The sequence below is a fragment of the Octopus bimaculoides genome, chromosome 20, assembly GCF_046866305.1.
Source record: "Octopus bimaculoides isolate indiv1 chromosome 20, ASM4686630v1, whole genome shotgun sequence".
Taxonomy (NCBI): domain Eukaryota; kingdom Metazoa; phylum Mollusca; class Cephalopoda; order Octopoda; family Octopodidae; genus Octopus; species Octopus bimaculoides.
This window is the reverse complement of record NC_142947.1, coordinates 4930460-4943973: the sequence shown is the minus strand read 5'-3', so window position 1 is coordinate 4943973 and position 13514 is coordinate 4930460. Positions and strand designations below refer to the sequence as shown.

General features: G+C 37.8%; 1 protein-coding gene across 5 annotated transcripts in view; it reads right to left on the bottom strand.

Annotated features, from left to right (window-relative positions):
• The window catches only part of LOC106877543 (uncharacterized), a 40289-nt gene that overhangs the window by 7788 nt on the left and 18987 nt on the right, over positions 1–13514 (bottom strand). For 2 of the 5 annotated variants that reach the window (XM_014926471.3, XM_089337887.1), the window contains exons 2-4: positions 8546–8607; positions 1933–2088; positions 475–954 (exon numbers count right to left, since the gene is read on the bottom strand). In XM_014926471.3, coding sequence (XP_014781957.1) covers positions 475–954; positions 1933–2058 — 606 coding nt within the window. In that variant the 5' untranslated portion in view covers positions 2059–2088; positions 8546–8607. Of the gene's footprint in view, positions 1–474; positions 955–1932; positions 2089–3449; positions 4027–8545; positions 8608–13514 lie in introns of those variants that run through there. The other 3 variants (XM_052975208.2, XM_014926470.3, XM_089337888.1) reach the window with 2 other exon arrangements.

Sequence of the window (13514 nt, the reverse complement as noted above, 5' to 3'; positions counted from 1 at the left end):
TTACTGCTACAGACACAAGGCTTGAAATTTTGGGAACAGGGGTGAGTCAATTACATCAATCCCAGGGTGCAACTGGTATATTCTATCAATCCTGAAAGGATGAAAGGTAAAGTTGACCTTGACAGAGTTTGAACTCAGAACTTAAAAACAGATGAAATGCCACTAAGCAATTTGCCCAGCATGCTCTGCTGGTTCACTGCTGTGATGAAAAATATAACAATTTACATAAACATTTAAAGTTATAAAGAAATAAAAGGACATATTGGATAATGGTGTCCAAATGAAAACCAATGACAGTGGCCACCACTTATGAAAGAAGCCACCTGGGTTCGTTTGTCAATGTGTCAGCACAAGGAGGCCAAGGACTTATTCATTTCGTCTCTGGAAGGATGCAAAAGTAAAGTAGAACTTGGTGGAATGCAAAATGAGAAATGTGAAGAGAAATAATAATAAGCTTGGCAGTAAAATATTTACCGAGGAAGGAAGAACTTCATACTGAAATCCAAATTTGCCTGCACTGGATCGTTTCAATATCACAGTTTTTGGTTTGGCATCCCACTGGATGCTATCTGGATTCTGGAAGACAGCATCTTTCAGTGAGACTGTATCAGTAGCGATGGGTCTTGGCACTGGTTGCGAGTGACAGCTACCATCAGCATCCAGCAGCAGTGAATTCATGCTGTTAGTACTGCTGCTGTTGCTGCTGCAGACACTGGAGTTCAAACTCATCCTCTGAATATTATCATTAGAATCATGATAGAGAGATCGGTACGCTTCCAAAAGGACAACGGTGCCGGACGAGAGACTCAGGACACTCTCAACCTCCATTGGCGTCTTCAAGTGACGGATGTCAATTTCATCGATTTTTGTAATGTAGTGGTATTTGGTCAACTCTCGTGACAAGCAGGTGTCTTTCACCTGCGTCACCTTGGCTATGTTTCCACTGGGAAATTTCTGAAGAACAGAAAGAAAAAATGGATGAGTGAATTAGAATGTAATTAAAGAATACATCTAGGATACATTCATGCACACACACACACACAAAGGTAATACGTACATATGCATATATTCTTTTCTTTTATTTGTTTCAGTCATTTGACTGTGGCCATGCCGGGGCAACGCCTTTAGTTGAACAAATCGACCCCAGGACTATCACATAGATAGATAGATAGATATACACACATACAGATAGATAGATATGCACACATACAGATAGATAGATATGCACACATACACACATGCCATGAACACATACAAGGTGGGCCAAAAGTCAAGAAATATAAAAATACAGTTGGTGTAACAGCTGAAATCGCCAGAGTATATATATCCACAGACTGCAATATTCAGTCACACCTTGTTTATACACACACACACACACACCAAACATACAAAACAGATTTGTAATGCCGGAATCGGTATTATGAGGTGAGTATAAGGGCAGGAGAAGGGACTCCAGGAACTCTCTAATGGGACTAAATGCTGCCTAACTTCCATATTTCACTTGTTACATTTTAGAAGTCAGAAAGTGCTCCAGCTGGACCAGTCACAGCCCAATGACTAAGACCAGTAAAAGAAAAGAATAACAACTGCATCATCACCATCATCATCATCATCATCATCATCATCTAAAGCCAGTTTTCCATTGCACAAGTGCATCAGATTCCAGTGTTAGCTTTGGCATGGGTTCTGCGGCTGGATGCTGCCCTTCCTAATGCCAACCACTTTACAAAGTGTGGATTGGATGCTTTTATACATCATCACTAGTGAGGTTGTTATGCAGCTCACAAGACTAGAAACCCCTAGAGAAGAAGGGATCAGTTTTAGGCTGTGAAATAGGGGGACAGAGTATGAGAGATAGAGTATGAAATAGGGGGTTAGAGTATGAGAGATAGCGAGAGGCATCAAAGATATGTTAAAAAAAACAATTCTTACTTGAATAATTATGCTGAAACCTAATTTCCCATCAGCTCTTCGTGGGACAGGAATCTTACATGGTTTACCAGAATCAATAATGTCCTCATCTAGCCTAAAAAGCGGTTCGTCTTCTGCCATGCCCATATCATTAAAGACTTGGTCAATACATCAAAACTGAAAGGAGAAGAGAAACTTGTTTAATTTTATTAATTTCCAGTTAATTCTCTCTGTTTCCTTATAATTTCATTAAACACACACACAGAGATTTGTTTGGTAGACAGACAACTTGTATGAATTAAATTCTCAGGGTATTAATTAGTAGCAAATTAATAAGTTAGTGTGAGAAATAGGAGAGATACTGCATGTGGCATTGTTAAACATTAAAAAAAATTATTATTTAAAATAATAATAATAATAATAATAATAAGGCAAATGGTATAGTGGTTAAGAACACGTGCTACTAACCCCAAGATTCTGAGTTCGATTCCAGGCAGTGACCTGAATAATAATAATAACAACAACAACATCGTAAAATTCCTTAGGAATTAGAACCCAGGTTCAAAATTTCCCCAAGACACCTGATGAAGGCTGGAAAGTACATCAGCCGAAACGTTGTGTTAACAACAAACAAGATGAGGACAAATATCCGTCAAATGTAAATAATGTAAATAATAATAATAATGAAATTATTGTGTATCGTGCTCAGGTGCACTACAACTGATCAAAGGTGCATGTACATAGAATTATGTACCAACAATTAATCATCATAAAACAGACAAGTAGATAACAAGCATATACTTTGACAGTAAATACATTTAAATAGACTTCATTATAATGTAGATACTAAGCACACATTTAAGATTAGTAATTTTCCCCAGCACAGAAATGTCCCCAACAGGTTCTTTTGTACTTACAATTCATTCCTGATACTAACAAGTTTCCCCTCTCCTGCTCTCAACATGCCTGCGTTGATTCCGTTGTTCATTTGTTTACTCTTGAGGAAAACGTCAACGAGGCAAATGACACTCGTTTTGATAAAGGAAATAAACGCTCCTCAGAGAATTCAGCATTACACAAGAAACAGAAAGAAAGAGTGAGAGAAAGTTGGGGTGAAAGAGTACAACAGGGGTCACCCCCCCCCCCCCCCCGCCGGAGCCTCATGGAGCTTTTAGGTGTTTTCGCTCAATAAACACACGCAACGCCTGGCCTAGGAATCGAAACTGATCCTCTGACCGCGAATCCGCTGCCCTAACCACTGGGCCCTTGCGCCTCCACACTTACCCTACAATGCCATTCTAAAAATATACAAACCCAGCACTGAAATTTCGAAACTACAAGATAAAGCATGCTTGACTCAGAACAATGTGAATAAATAAGCATTTACGTTTTATAAAATAATCTAAACGTTACCGAGTTAGGATATCCTGACAATCTTATTCATTTAACCAAATGAAGATGAATGGTGGTCAGCAGCCAAAATGAGATAAAGTGGAGGATAAAAATATAGAAGTGGAAGAAGAATCATCAGCCATTACCTTTAATTCAGGGTTCCAAGACTGTTGAGAGGAAGGCAGGAAGTGATCCTCTGATTAGAGATTTGTCTCAAATTCTTGACAAGGGAGTGTAATTCTGCTAAAAAGCAGACATAGACCAAATGGTAATTTTAAACTGAGCAAGGAATTAAATAAATCCACAAATGGAAACCCTCCTTCCAACAGCCTGCCATGCAATGTTTCAGTTTGTACTGAATTTCACTGACTAAGGTCTGGTTGTTGTGTGTCTGTAGTAGAAATAGTTTGTGAAAAGTGCCATCACACAGTGTAGAAGGACAAGGGTTAACCTTGGAATTACGTAAATGAAGTGAACTTGTTAACCACACATTTGAGAAAGAAAGAGAAGAATAACAGGAAAATACTTCTCAGATGAGAAAATGTTATGAAACAAAGCAAAAAACAAGAAAGCAAAACAAAAAGTCGACCCAGATATTATTGTCAGAGAAGTGGTTTACGTAATTATTTCAAATTGAATCTTCATAAAAACAAAGATTTCAAGAGTCATGGAGGAAGGAAATATTCATGCAAGAGTTTGAAGTAGTTTGTTTGGTTCAGGTATATCCTGGTGGGGGAGGTGGTGCAGGTGACAGTGGTGGAGGAGGTGCAGAGGTTATTGGTTGGTTGAACAGCTGACAGACACGCAGGAGGGGGTGTCTGTGATTACTGGTGGCTGCATGAGTGGCAGAGGCAACAAGCTGCAGCAGAATGGGGAGAAAAAAAAAAAGGTCACTGGCCAGCTGGAGTAGTTATTCACGACTGGATGCTGGGAAACTCGATTGTTTTAGTTAAAGGATTGCATTCATCCCCCCTTGTGAGTCATCAATAAGGAACTTATGAGTCAAAGAAGGGATTTCTATACTGCAGTTGTTAGAAATAGCAGCTAATATCCTCCTAATTACACCTTGTTATCTTCAAAACAAAGTATTTCAAGTTATATAAACAGATGAGGTGGTCATGCATGGCACACAGATTTGGTCAATCAGGTTTGATCTGAGACTAAATGACAACAACAACAGAGTTAATGAAGAGTCACTGTTTAATCCCCCAACCTGAAATAAAATAGCAGCCAAATCTCCCTCTAATCCCATTTTACCATACGGAAAGTAGATATAGATATACAGAAAAAGGATGTGATGGTCAAGGCCGAAAATCCTTTGGTTTATAGGTCTACGCAACCAAATATGGCCTGGAGCTAATACAACATTAAAATGCAGAAAGGGAGAAAAATTGCTGAAGCCAATACATTTATATATGAAGTTTTGTCTCTTTACTTTCTCATTTCCAGATCATTTAGTTTATTAATATTATTGTTGTTGTTGTTTGTTTGTTAGAACTCCTGGAGTCTTGCATGCATAGCAGGCTTACTACCAGCGGCCTTACGGTACCATGCTATCTGTTCTTTTCAACTATATAATACTCTCCTGAAGATTCTGGTCATGCCAAGGAGGCAAACCTTTTGTAACAGTTCTACTGAACACACTATTCCAATTTCCTTTATACCCCCCACACCTTGATGCCTTCTGCTACAGTGTGTGTGTGTGTGTGTGTTGAGTGACATAAAATCCGTGAATTCACGGAAACATGATCATAATAAAAAGTTCAAGTACAATGACGTAAATATGACAAGTGCTGATTAACAGTGAGGACACACAATAGCACAGCAACAACAACAGTTATACGCTTCCCATGCAATGCTTGAGTGCCAGACAGTGCTTAACGATTTTCATGATTATCTGAAAATGCTTTCAGAGTCATTCTCATGCGTAAACGGTAGAAAATCATATAAGAAAACAGGTGAGAAAAAGTCTGCAATCAGACTTTTAGCTTTAATTTTAAGCTTCCATGTCAGGTTTCTTACCCACTTCCATTCACCCGACACCAAGTACGAACATGTCTTTCTCAAGGGAAGTGGGAGTGACTGCCATGCTTGGCTTGTGAGTATTTAAGCTTAAACTTCATCTCAGTATCAAATGTCTTGGCGATCGAATGAGTCAGCCATAGTTACAGGGAGTTGGCAGTTCAAAAAAAAATCCACTAAACCAGCGAAGGTTTAAAAGCTTCAAGCTTCACTTTGTATGGAAACCACAATAATTAATTCTCTTATCTCTTGTTTAAGATGTGGCCAAATAAAGTGAGAATCTTGAGGTTTTACGTTGTACAAACAGTTGGCAATAATGATGCTGTTTGTTTCTGCCCTTGCAAACATTTATGAAAGTTTGAGTAATCACAGAAGGTATCAACCGAATATAATAATCTATAGCATGTGCTGATCGTTAGCAACATGTATATGTGCATGCGCATGCACACACACAAAGTGCAGGTGTGGCTGTGTGGTAAGAAGAGTTTGTTTCCCAACCACATGGCTTTGGGTTCAGTCAGATCTGGCCTCTCACACCTATCCCACAATGTCATTCTAAAAATAAACATTAACATCATTAAAATCACAAAGCTATGAGATGGTATATGATTAATTAAAAACAATTTGAATAAATATGCATTACATTTGACAGAGTAATTTGAATGTTAAATGCTTAAAATTGCGTTAATTTGTTAAAAAAAAAGAGAAAAACTAATTAATAATAACAAAGTATTTTTACTAAATTTTCATTATTTTAACCGTTAATCGAAATGAAGTTCAATGGGTTTCAACAGGATTATGGCAACACAAAGGATAATCATGTATTTATTAGGTTTCCTACTTTTTTTCCTGTTCTGGCACATCTTCTGTTGCTCAGACACACCATTGTTTCTAAACTAGTTCTTCACACATTCTTAACTATTTTAAGCCCATATCTAATTGCTCTACTGCTCTCTCTCTCTCTCTCACAGCGAAGACCTCCTTCTTGTGTTACTTCTGCACCCAACTGCAACAGAAATGCCAACCACAAACACTTGCAGCAGCAGCCACACCCCTATCCTACAAACACATCGGATAACAGACATTGAAACTATGATGATGATGATGATGGTGGTGACGATAAAGATACATTCAGGAACACACACACACACATGTGTGTGTGTGTGTGTTTATATATATATATATATATGCATACTTATGTGCATTAATGCAAATATGCATATGTATATATATATGCATTTATGCACAAATGCATATTTATACACACATATAAGTGCATACACATAGCTACATCAATCCTGGCATGCATATATATATATATGTGTGTAAATACAATGAACACACACACACACACACACACACACACACACACACACACACACACACAACCTAATTGTCAAGTTGTTATTCACTGACGGAAGTAAGAGATCTTACAAAAAAAAAAAAAAAAAAAAATGTAAAATCAAATCAAAATGAAAATACATAGAATATAAAAAAAAACACCATGCATCTCTGTAGTTGTAACCAGTTCTTAGCTTGGTTGACCTACTTCTTCCATTAAATTACAAACATACTGTTAATATTAAGTGTTAGGTTTCAAATGGAAAATTTAGTTGAGCAGATAAATAAACACATAAACAAATAAACAATCTATGCACATCAAAATTTTGTTTTGTTGTTTAACCCCAGGTCAGGCTTGACTAAGTGGGTCTTTAAGCATTGATGATCCTTCTCTGTTTTTAAGACTACAATAATATATAAGAGGACAGGGTGTACTTTGAGGGGGATGTTTGCTTCTATTTTTAGTAGATTCAATGACCATGCAGAAGATCATATATATATATAAGGGCCTTTGGGTTAACCTAGAAAAGAAACAAAGTCTTAGTAAGTAGGAAGGCAGACAAACCGCAAATCCCTCAGGTAGATGGCCCTGCTCCATCTGTAGAAAAGATGTAGGTAAAAACTCCATAAGATGCACCTGGTGTAATTTTTGGAACCTGTGATAGAGGTAGACCCAGGAAGACATAGGATGAGGGAGTGAAGCATGATCTTCAAACCTTGGGCCTCACAGAGGTAATGACTTATGACTGAGACATTTGGCAATGTGCTGTGAAATCATAGTCATGGCTGACGCTGGTGTCACGTAATTGGCACCCGTGCCAGTGGCATAGAAAAAGCATCTTTCGAGTGTTGGGCTTCATGGAGGCAAAGTAGCTGAGCCCCTTTCGATTGTTGGGCCTCACAGAGGCAATGACCAAGACCTTTGGCATTATGTTGTGCTTGAGAAGGAAACCCATCAAAGCAAGTAAAATTGCAGTTGTAGCAAATACCAGTGTCACGCAAATGGCACATAAATGCACCCATTACGCTCTTGGAGTGGTTGGTGTTAGGAATGGTATCCAGTCATAGAAAGCATGCCAAATCAGACTGGAGTCTGGTGCAGCCCTGGTCAAACTGTCCAACTCATGCCAGCATGGACAATGGATGCTAAATGACGATGATACACACGATGGGCTTCTTTCAGTTTCTGCCGACCAAATCCACTGACAAGGCTTTGGATAGCCCAAGGTTATTGTAGAAGACACTTATCCAAGGTGACACACAGAGGGATAGAAACTGGAACAATGTGGTTGGGAAGCAAACTTCTTGTCACGGGTAGCATTGGTGAATTTCAAGAAGCATAGAATTTATATGGGCGTGTGTGTGTATTTGTCCTTTTCCACTTGACAACTGGTGTTGGTTTGTTTATGTTCCCATAACTAACTTAACAGTGTGGAAAAAAGAAGCTAGTAGAATAAATCCCATATAATAAGCACTGGGCATGATTTGATCAACTAAAGGCAGTGCTCCAGTATGGCCACAATCCAATGACTGAAACAAGTAGAAGAATGCAAGAATCAGCAGAAATGAGAAAAAGAAATCCGTTCGTTATCGCAGATATTAAATTACATCCCTGAGGAAGAATAAAATATCAAGAATTTCAATATGGTTTGGTTTCAGTTCTTGCTGCGACAGAAGCATATTGTGGCTGCTGACACAGTACGAGACCAAGCCTGGATCACAAAATACCAGATGTTTGAATGACAGTGTTCTAAAATAAATAAATAAGTAGATAAATAAAACGAGCTAAGGGAAGTAACTCAAATGGACATAGGCATGAATTTGGATAAGTTAGAGGAATTATGTACCAAGCGACAGATAGAACAAGTATTAGGCTTACAAAGTCCTGGAGTTGATTTGTTCGACTAAAGGCAGTGCTCCAGCATGGCCGTAGTCAAATAACTGAAACAAGTAATAGAATAAAAGAACACACACATTTATATAATGGATTTTGATTCAATATATAATACAACGTGATAAAAACTTCAACACAACTCATCCATGAAATATTAGCCTTCGTTTTTATTTCCTCCGCCAATTCTGATTGAAATGACAATTATTATACAAGTGTCTATCTAAACCAGTGTGTTTGAGTGTGTTTATATTCTTTTCTTTTTTTTTTCCAATCTAAAATCAGTCAAATAGAAAAACAAGGAAGGGACAAGACATCCAGCCAATCAGCCACTTCAGATATTTTCAGTCAACACATTGAGTGCCATGTATACAATATAATATATACACGGCACTTTACAAAGTCAACCATGGTACTGTGCTGTATAATCAAACATGTAACTATGTATTTCTGAAGCCAATAACCTAATCACATAGCCATACCTACATATATATATATATATATATATATATATCATAGATAGGTTTATGGTTCAGTGTGAATAAACAATAAGAGTCGTGAAAACTTAAAAAGAAAGACAAAGTAAACAGGAAGTGGATTATTATAGCTTTGAGCCTCTTTAGATTGTATCCCTCTCCACTCCCAAAGTGGATTGCAGTTGGTCTGTAAAGTAAGGAGGTATGTAGTCTCAGATTTTGAATTAGGCACAATGCTTATCTGCTCATTAAAAAGTTAGAACAGCACTTAATTAAATTAATTACAACCAAGAAATCATGCTAGACGCTGAAGTTTTGAAAATAACCATTATTTATGGAACTTGGGGTAAATCTCACTCACCAATACATGTTGTTGCTAAGCCCAGGTTTGACCTAATCAAGTAGTTGGACAATATAATCAAAGGTGTTCCTACAGTGACAATCACCTCAGAGTTTTTTTCTGGGTCATGAATCATAAAGTGACGTTTTCTAATCTTTCCTTTTCTTCTCATTGAGTTCTTAGACAATGAATCGGTAGATTTCTTACAGCATCAAATGGAATGCTCAACAGCATTTGCTTACACACACTGCGTTCTGAGTTCAATTTCCTGGTGAGGTTTGTCCATCCAGAATTTTTTCAGGCATTCTCAAGGGTAGAGGTTTTTTTTTTTCGTTTATTGCTTGTGCTGGTGCCACAGAAAAAGCACTTGTGCCGGTGCCACATAAAAAGCACCCAGTACACTTTGTAAAGTGGTTGGCATTATTAGGAAGGGCATCCAGCTGTAGAAACCATGCCACAAGAGATACTTGGAGCCTGGGGCAGCTCTCCAGTTTGCCATCTCCAATCAAACTGTCCAACCCATGCCAGGAAAAGGGACATTGAATGATGATGATGATGATTTAGTCAGGAGGGCAGGGAATACCTGTGACCTTTTACAGGGTCTATGAGATTGGTGGGAGAAAGGGAAGAAAAAAGGAAGGTATCGTCACATTGGAAACCTAATCTGAGTGCTTGCAATTGAGTGGACCTGATTGAAGGTACTCAGGGCTAAGGTGATGGGTTAAGTTGTAAGAAGAAAAGTTCAACACACTGCCTCACCTGCCCCCAGGGGGGCGTAAAAGGGGTGGTGGTGCACAGGTAAGACTTGTCCAGTTTGTAACAAACAGAATATTTTTACAATGACAGTCAAACAAAACGATCCAAAGGAGATCATTGTAAACATTATCAATGAAATACAGGATATGTAAACATATATAAGTCTATATACACACACATATATACATATATACATATGTATATACATATACATATATATATATATATACATACATGTATATACATACATATATATATATACATACATATACACACATATATATACATACATACATAAACATACATATACACACACAAATGCTTGCATGTTATGGAGCTGCCTGAGGTAAATGAAAGATTACAATGAATATTAATAATCCAGTGACAATAGAAAGATTTACATCTATAATAAAATTATGGCTTTATACATACATTAAGAGTTTTTTATGTCCATCACAGCTTTATATATACAGCGTTAACTCTTTTAGCATCACCTTACCTCAAATAACCTGTATCAAATTCCTTCCTTCCTTTGTTCAACTAATGTCTGTTTTTCATGCTACGGGGCACAACATTCAAGGCAGGCTCTGGCAGCTATCTGCCCCTTCCTGCTGCTATCACTCAACCTGTTTTCCAAGCAAGGGATTCTTTTATTTTTTTTTTTAATTCTACAAGCCTTCAAAAGCACAAAATGATTTGTCATAATGTCAGTAAGCAACTTAAATAGCATTACCATTTCTCTTAGGCAATTCAAGTGATTCTGTGTGGTAAGAAGTTTGTTTCCCAGCCACATGGTCCCGGGTTCAGTTCCACTGCGTGGCACCTTGGGCAAGTGTCTTTCGCTACTGTAAACTCAGGTTGACTAATGCCTTGTGAGTGGATCTGGTAGATGGAAACTGAAAGAAGCCTGTTGTATATATGTGTGTTTCTTTGTGTCCCCCATCAACACTTGACAACGAGTGTTGGTGTGTTTATGTCCCCATAACTTAGCAGTTCGGCAAAAGGGGCCGATAAAATAAATGCCAAGCTTAATAATAAACAGGGACCACTTTTGGTATGCACTCCTTCTTTACGGGCAATCATTGTTCATTATTGACTCACAGTCTATGACAAGGCTGAGCACACAAATGGAGAAATAAGATTTCAGAAATTTCAGCAAATAAAAATTACATAAAACTCTTTCATTCGATTTTTTCCTATTGGAATGGCAGAATTTCTTGTGTCCCGAATCTGCAGAACTTGACCCAGACTTCTGTGATTTAGATGTTCGCAAGAACCAAGGCATATCTGCTAAAGGTTACAAATTATACACACACACATATATATACATGTATTATATATATGTATATACACACACACACACACACATATATGCATAAATATATTTGTACATACATACATGCATATATATATATATATATATATATATATATATATATATATATATATATATATATATATATATATATGTATTACGTACACACTTGCCATGTGTAGCCATTACTCATGTCAACATTGGCATTTGTTTTTCATTCACACACACACACACACATGCACGCAAATTCTTTGTTTTTTTCCCTATATTTACCCCGGGAATAATTCCATTATCTGAATTGGCGAATGGAACTAAACAAAAGGAATTAATATTTATTGCCCAGTTTTAGCCTGGTTTCATGACAGCAAAGGTAATATACTTAATGGACAGTCAAGAATAAATTATTCATCAACTCATGTTATATATACACATGTGTCATCTTGCGTGTGCACACACACACATATATATATACACACACATATATATAATGTATGTGTGTGTGTGTTTGTATTTAGAGTACATATCTCTCTGTGTTTATCTCTCTGCATATCTCTAGGTGGACATGTGTACATGCACACATACACACACATGTGTACTATTCAACAATTAGACACCTCTGAATACCATTTCCCCTTCTTTCCATTATATATTATATACACATAAACGTATTAATTAGTCTATTTGTAATAAGTTCTTTTACTAAAGCACATAAGAACTGCAACACCAGCAGCAGTAGCAACAGTCGCTGCCACCACCACCACTGACCTGGTAGAATTGGTCGCACACCAAAGAAAGTGCATAGTGGCATTTCATCCATCTTAATGTACTGAGTTCAAACTCTGTTCAGATTGACTTTTGTCTTTCATCCTTTTGGGGTTAAAATAAGTGCCAGTTGAGCGGGGGGAGGGGGTGGGGTGTAAACAGCCAACCCCCTCCCCCAAAAAATGCCAGGCTTTGTGCCTGTAGTAGAACAGATCAATATCATCATTGTTATTTTCATTTACACACAACAGAGCAGACTGTTGGAAAAGAAAAAAAATCCTAACAAGTAACCTTAGATGCCAAGAACCCTCCTAAGTATCTTAGCTGTCCTTAATAACACCGTTTTCTGGAACTGTACTGAACTGGATTTTATGTTCGTTTCCTCTATCCATCTGTTCAGATCTTTAGGAATACTTCCCAATGCACCAATAGCTACTGGGATACATTTTACCTGCACTTTCCATAGTCTCTGTTATTCAATGGCTAGGTCCTGGTACTTGACTATTTTTTCTGTACCTCTCATATTGATTTTTTTCATCATTTGGGACTGTAAAGTCAATTATCTGGCACTTTCTATTCTCTTCCAAATCCACTCACAAACTTTGGTCAGCCTAAGACTACATTAGAAGACACTTGACAAGGGGGGGGGGAGGTCACACAGTGGGCCTGAACCCAGAACCCTGTGGTTGAGAAGCAAGCTTCTTACCACAACAGCCACCACCCATACTTATTCTACTTCACTTATAGTAAGGTTAATGTTGTGGTAAGTAGTCACTCATGTCAAACTAGTACCCGGAACTAAGCTACTCTGGATTGACTGCTATTATGTATATGTATGTTAAAAATAGGAGGTGGAGATGGGGGGGGGGGGGCATTGAATTGTAGGAATGGAACGTTGGAAAAAATGTCCAATGCTTTAGCATTCAGATTATTCAGTTAAATGTAATGTTTATTGATTCCGATTGATTTGAATTGGCCATTCTCCATTAATCTTGTAGCTTTGAGATTTCAATGACAAGATTGTGTATTTATAAAGTCGTAGTAGGGTCAGTATGAGAGGCCAGATCTGGCTGGTTTGAACATAAAACAGAATATTTGGGCTGGACATAACTGATTTCAATGCCAAAATACACACACACACACATGGTGAGCTTATTCCAGTTTCCATTTACTGAATCTACTTGCCAGGGTTCTGGACAGCCCAAGACAACAGTAGAAGGTAGGAGGTGGCAAGCAGTAGGATCCAACTGGAAACTATGGTATTGGGAATTGTTTGAATTGCTCAAGACGAAGAACTAACTTTTTAAC